This window comes from Leptosomus discolor, chromosome 23, assembly GCF_034619465.1.
Source record: "Leptosomus discolor isolate bLepDis1 chromosome 23, bLepDis1.hap2, whole genome shotgun sequence".
NCBI lineage: Eukaryota > Metazoa > Chordata > Aves > Leptosomiformes > Leptosomidae > Leptosomus > Leptosomus discolor.
In genome coordinates this window covers 6,880,448-6,886,447 of record NC_141413.1, presented here as the reverse complement: position 1 = coordinate 6,886,447, position 6,000 = coordinate 6,880,448, and the positions used below count along the sequence as shown (strand labels likewise).

Genomic DNA, 6,000 nt, shown 5'->3' with positions numbered 1-6,000 from the left:
CGCCACCGCCACCACCACCACCATGTCCGGGCGCGGCCACAACAAGCTGCCGACCACCGAGCGCATCGTCAAGGGTGAGGGGTTGGGGGCGGCGAGGGCGCCCCCTGCCTGCGCGGGGGGGGGGGGGGGGTGGGGGGGGGGTGGACGCGCCTTAACGGCGGGGGGGGGGGACACCCCTGGGGTGGAGGAAGGGGGGGGGACGGACGGCATTCCCGGGCTGGGGGAGCCCTGGGGGGGGGGCAGGGAATGCCTGGAGCGGCGGGGGGGAGGCTGTTCCGGTGGGGTACCCCTCCTCAGGGAGAGCCTTTGGGGGGGGGCGCAGGCGTGGGGGGGGCACCCCTGGTGTGGCAGAAACCTCTGCAGAGGAGCTGGGGGGGGCACGTTTGGTCTCAGGGGAAACATCTCTGTTCTAAGGGGAGCGGGGGGGGGTGTGTGTGTGTGTATTTTTGACCTGAGGGGGGGCACCCCTGGTCCGAGAGGATGAGCCATGCTGCCCCCTCCCTCCTTTTTCTGGTGCAGGTCCTCACCCTGGTGCAGTGCAAGGATGGGAGGGGGGTGCAGTGCGTGGGAGGTGAGGGTGCTGGGCTGGGGGACCCCCATGGGGCTGTGGACACCCCGGTAGCGTGGTGAGGGGGGAGGGGGGGGCGCCAACATCCCTGCGCTGCTGCAGGGAGGGGGGGGCATCCCCATCCTTGGGAGAGCCCAATGCCCGGAGGAGGGCAGAGGCGGGGGGGGCTTGGAGGTGCCAGCCTGGGGGGGGGGGGGCAGGCGTTGTGCTTCTTCACACCCATGAGGTCTTTCTCCCGCCCCCGCCTGGGGTGCCCAGACCCTGCTTTGGGTGGAAGTGGGGGGGCTTTCTTGGGCCTCCTTTGCATCTCCCCCTGAGGATTGAGGGGAGGAGGAGAAGGGGGGGGGGGGGGATGTGTGAGAGCCCACCCTGCCCTCATTCCAGCAGCTCCCTGCCTGCTTGCCTGCGTCTTGCCTCCCCCAAAGCCCTATTCGCTCTCTCGCTGCCCCGAGGCGGGTGCCAGCTGGCCCCCTCTCCAGGACCCGTTATAGTAGGTACTATTTTTGAAAGAGCAGAAGACACCGAAGCGGTTAACGAGGAGAGAAATACGTTAGCTGAGAAACTCCTGGATTAGGAGGAGGCTCGTGTGATGTACATTTCGCTGCCCTAATTGATCTGGTGCCACCATCGTACCCACGCACCGGGGAACATCCCCGGCGCGATCTTCCCTCGCTTCAACTTTTGCTCAGCACCCACCGCTGTGGCCGAGAGGCACCCAGCTGTCCAAGTTACACAATCGCCCCCTTATTAGAGCTTCTCGCCCCGGCGGCTTGGATCGTTGCAGGCGCTCGCGCTGCCCCGAGCCGGCTGGGGAACGGAGTCGCTTCCCGGGAATCGCTATAATCTACGGAGGTGTGCCCACCAGAGAGGTGCACGCTGCCATCTCTACCTTCTCCTCTGGATGGGTCCAAGTGATTTTATTTATTTTTTTATTTTTTTATTTTTTTTTCAGCCTGTCATGTGGCCGGTCACATGTTTAGATGTTAATAACCGTGGCTCAAAGGAAGGGAAAGTGGACTGGGGTGGCAGCCTGGACTTTGAGGCCTGTCGGGCTTGGTTAGCTCTCTGCTGCTTGGTGGGTCGCTTTCAAAATAAAGCTGGAGGGCTCGTGGGTTTGGGGGACCCCCGGGGTCTTTGCTGGAGCCGTGCTGCGTGGCTCGGTGATTTGTCGGGCTGCAGGCAGCCCGAGTGGCCGGTGTGAACCGTAAATCTCCTGCTAAATCCCAGGCAGCTGCGGGTGTTTAGGTTGGCCTTGTTCGGGGAAGGTAATGTCAATGCAGCCATTATGATTCAGCTGAGTCGTCTGTGCTGACACGCTGTCCCTGCCGCTGGGGCTCCCAGATCCCGGGAAAACCCTCTCGGCCATCCTGCTGACGTTCCCGGCGCTGCTCAGAGGCGGGGGGGCCTGACAAACACCCCCCCCCCCCTGCATCCGGGTGGTCCCCGCTCATTTGGGTAATTAGCCTATAGCCAGGTGGGGGGGGGGGGGAGGCTCGTGGTGGTGGCTGGAGCCTCCTCGCTCCGTGCGCTGCTGCTCCCAGAGCCGTGGGAAGGTGTCGAGGAGAGCGTTTGATTTCCCCCAGGTACGCCTGGGACGCTGATTCGAGTGCCTCTAGAAATCTGGGGAGGAGTAGCTGCTTCTGTGGCTGCGATGATTGTTTAGAGGTGGTGACACTGTTCGCGGTTATTAATCATTTAAACCTGAAGATAAAAGCTAATTTTGTTCAATTGGAAGTGCCTACAATTAAGTAGGATGTAGAATTTTAACTATGTTTAACCTATATATTTACGTCTCTAGAGCCCTGCAGAAGTGTTAGCTGTAATTATGTTTAGTCAGGAGAAACACGGTGTTTCCGTTTGCCTCCGTTTTGCGCTTAAATTTGTACTCGGGTGACTTCGTGTTCGTTATTAAAGCCTCTAATTTTGGGGTACTTTTTTCTCTTCGTTTTTTTGGAATTGCTTTTTAGTAGCCCCGTTCTAGCGGCAAACTGGCAGCTGGTGTTAACCGAGGTCATTAACGTTCAAACTTGAGGCTTTCGTGGGAGCGCTTGGGGTGGTTTCGTGCTGGAAATCCCAGTGGTTGGCTGGGTCTGGGTGTGTGCGTTGGCCCAAAGATGGGCTTGAATGACCTCATGGACCCACAGCCTACGAAGTACACGTGGGGCAGGCTGGCGGGGGCGATGCTTTGGGCTCCTCCAGCGCCCCTGACGCGCGCAGGTTGGGTGCCAGAGCTCAGAACTCAGGCGTGGTGGGTGCCTTCCCCCACCCCAGGCCCCGTGACAACGAACCTGCAGAGCTCTTGGTCGCACAGAAGCGGTCCTGCTTTGTTCCGCCTCCGGCGAATCGCTCCTGCGAGGCGTGACAACCTCTGGGAAGCACCGGCGGCCCGTGTGCTGCGAAGATCCTTTCCAAAGACGTGGGAGCACGGCCGAATGGTGGAAGGCAACCCAGCTTACTGTGTTCGCAGTTGCAGCCGTGAAAAAGTCTTTAAAAAACCCCAGAGTGTTGGTATTTAGACGCCTGGCTGAGCCAGAGCAGGTCACCTAGAGCCATCTTCTATCTGCGTGGCTTCTTGAAGTGCTGCCCTGTTAGAAAGCCAGCGAAGGAGGAGCGGCGAGGGTCTGGTGCCCTCTTTTCGGCAGCCGCGGTGCGTTTGTCGGCGGTCCGTGGTCTGCCTGATCCACGTGCTGCGTTTGATGGAGTACTGCTGGATTTCTGCTGTTCTGTAGACAGGCGGACTGAGCCGCTGCCGGTGGGTTAATACAGAGGAACTGTGCCTGGTGGTAAAGCTGGGACCGGTGCTGAGACCGCGTAGCTGAAGGTGTCCTGTGAACAAGTGGGTTTTCCAAGCTTGCGCTTCGCTGTCCATTTTTAGTCACTTTGGGGTTTTTTCAGGCGCCTTTTCTGCGTGTCTAGTTTGGTTTTTTTCCCCAGCTAGAAGACATTTAGAGTGTGTGTCTGTGTGGATGTAAGACCCCTGACGTGATGCTCTCGTACGTCTCAGCTGTCTGGTTCGTGGCGTGAGCCTTCCAGAGATGTGCCAGATCACGTAGCTGAGGTTTCTGGGGGTGAAGCACCAGCGGGGCAATCTGAGGACGCGTACCCCAGCCATATCTCACGCCACCTGCCTGTTCAGCTCGGGTGAAGTCACACTCGAACAAGAAAACACCCGGCGAGCGGCTCCCCTGCTCTCCGCGCGGCGAACGTGTGTGCCTTCGTAGCGTGGCGGAGACGCTGCTCGAGGCAGGGAGTCCAATCCCGCGGGATTTGTTCGGCGAGGCTCCCGGTGCCTTCCGCAGAAGCCGTGCCTCTGGGGAGCCAAAACCCGGCGTCACATCAAGAGATGCCGTCTTCAGAGGCTTTGGAGAGCTTCCCCCGCGCTGCTGCCAGGTGGATAGGGTTCAGAGGGGTGTGCTCGTTCGTCTTGCTGGCTGAAGAATCGTTCAGTTTATGACAGAAAGCTGTAGCTTTCTGCCTACCTTGTTTTTTAATATAAACCACTTGAAATGCAGCTGGGGGGGTTGAGCACTGAGCTTTCTCCAGTGGCGGTAGGTTGGGAGCTGTAGAGAATTCCTGCAACGGGGCGCAGCGATGCGAGAGTCCAAGTAGCTTTGTGATGGCGTGCCAAGCGAAGGAAGGCTTAGGCAAATCTTGACTAGAAGGGAAACTGTGGTTATTGAAAAGAAGAAACACGTAGTACCATCGCTGGGGTTGCTGCTTGGCTCACGGTCGCCTTCTGTAACGCTTTGGTTGGTTTTGTGGCCGTTTTGTAGCTCCTAAGGAATACGTGAGGGCGGGAAAGAGCTGTGGAAAGGGCTAAAGATGGGGGTGAAGGCCAAGGTGCATGCTGTCACCCCTCGGGCACGCCAGAGGAAAAGTGCAAATACCATCAGGGTCAAGATGCGGTGGCGGGGTCTCTAAAAAGCAAGTTGTGTCATCGTGCAGCAACTCGCCTGGACAGAGCTCAAGAAGGTCCCCCCGTGTAGATAGCCCTTCGTGGGGTGGGATCTCTCCGAATTAGGTGGGAACCTGGTCTTTTGAGGGTCTGTCTTGCAGGCGAGATGCTTCGTTATTTGTGACTGGGGCGGGCTGGAAGAAGGGGCAGGTTTCTGGCTGCGCTGAGGCTGGGTGTTGCAGAATTGGTGCCGATTTTTTGCCAGCTCACGTGGCACTGGATCCGAAAACGAATCGGAAGTCGAACGCGGTGCTCGGCAGCGCTGCTGCAAGCACCGTGGGGTAACGCAAGCTGTTCAGCTCTAGCGTGCTTCGCGCGGCCCTCGCCTGCCCCCAGCAGAGCCAGCGGCACCCTTTTTTTTGGGTAGAAACGCCGCAGAGCCAGGTCTCTCTGCAGCTTGTAACAGAGGTGCCCCGCTGCCATGCCAGTGAACAATTAAATTGGCAAAAACCTCACCCCCCACGCTAGCCTTGGGTACTAAAACCTGCTTGGAAACCTGCAATAAGGGAAAGCAGGGCTGGCTTTTTATTTATTTTTTCTGAGAATAACACCAGGTGCTTCGGATCGGTCCTGGAGGTGGGACAGAGAGGAGGGAAGGTCATGTCCCTCTGGATACTTCCCCCCCCCCCCCCCCCCCCGCTCCGTATTTAATATCATTTTTCTGTCTCCCTGCTATCTAGATATCAGCCTGGGAAAGGTTAATCCCATTCCCCACGTTCAGGGCTGTGCTGGCTGCGTGGAGGGCCCGTTCTGTCGCAATTAGAACAAATGAGCCCTGATTAGGTGGGTACGGTGCCGAAATAGCGTTTTTTCACTTAATGAAAGAAGGCAGAGTTGGGAGGAATTTGTCTCCTCTAGCTGGAAGGTTTTAGGTGCTCGTTTGGCTGCATGGGCAGGAGAAGGCAGGCTGTTCCTTAGGAAGTAGGGCAGGGTGCTGGCTTAAAATAGCCACGAACGCTGGGCTGCTTGCGATGAAGGGAGCTATTTAGGTAAATCCTGGGGTCTCGGTGGGGGCAGAGCCGCCTGCGAATCTAAAGATACTCCTTGAAGACCTATATTTGTCCAGGATCCTTCCCGGCTTGGCTGGTTTTCCAGGTGTTCTCTGTTTGATCTCCTCTGCAGATTGCGCTGGGATGGCGGGTGTGTTTACTAGACGGACGGTGCGTTAATGTCTTGGATGGTAATGGAATTAGACATCATTAAGCCGTGGGAGCGAGGAAACGGGCTACGTAAAGGCATCAGCATTATCCTCTAATGCAAAGCTTGGCTCTGAATGTGCCTGGCCGGTCTGCCAGGCTCACGGTGCCGAAGAGGCATATGCCGGTGACACTCGAGAGCCGGGTCAAGTGTACCGGGAAAACCCTTCAGGGCAGGGAGCTCGGTGTCGGGGCGGAGCGAGGGGGAGCAGCTCCGCGCCTCCTCTGGGGAGGATGGCATGGGCCGGAGGTGAGACGGAGGCTGAAGCTGGTGGGCGCTC

At 58.2% G+C, this 6,000-nt stretch overlaps 1 protein-coding gene across 4 annotated transcripts in view; it reads left to right on the top strand.

Moving 5' to 3' along the window:
* The window catches only part of PPP3CC (protein phosphatase 3 catalytic subunit gamma), a 34,645-nt gene continuing 28,645 nt past the window's right edge, over positions 1–6,000 (top strand). For all 4 annotated transcript variants that reach the window (XM_086477242.1, XM_086477240.1, XM_086477241.1 and 1 more), the window contains exon 1: positions 1–74. In XM_086477242.1, coding sequence (XP_086333368.1) covers positions 23–74 — 52 coding nt within the window. In that variant the 5' untranslated portion in view covers positions 1–22. The remainder of the gene's footprint in view (positions 75–6,000) is intronic.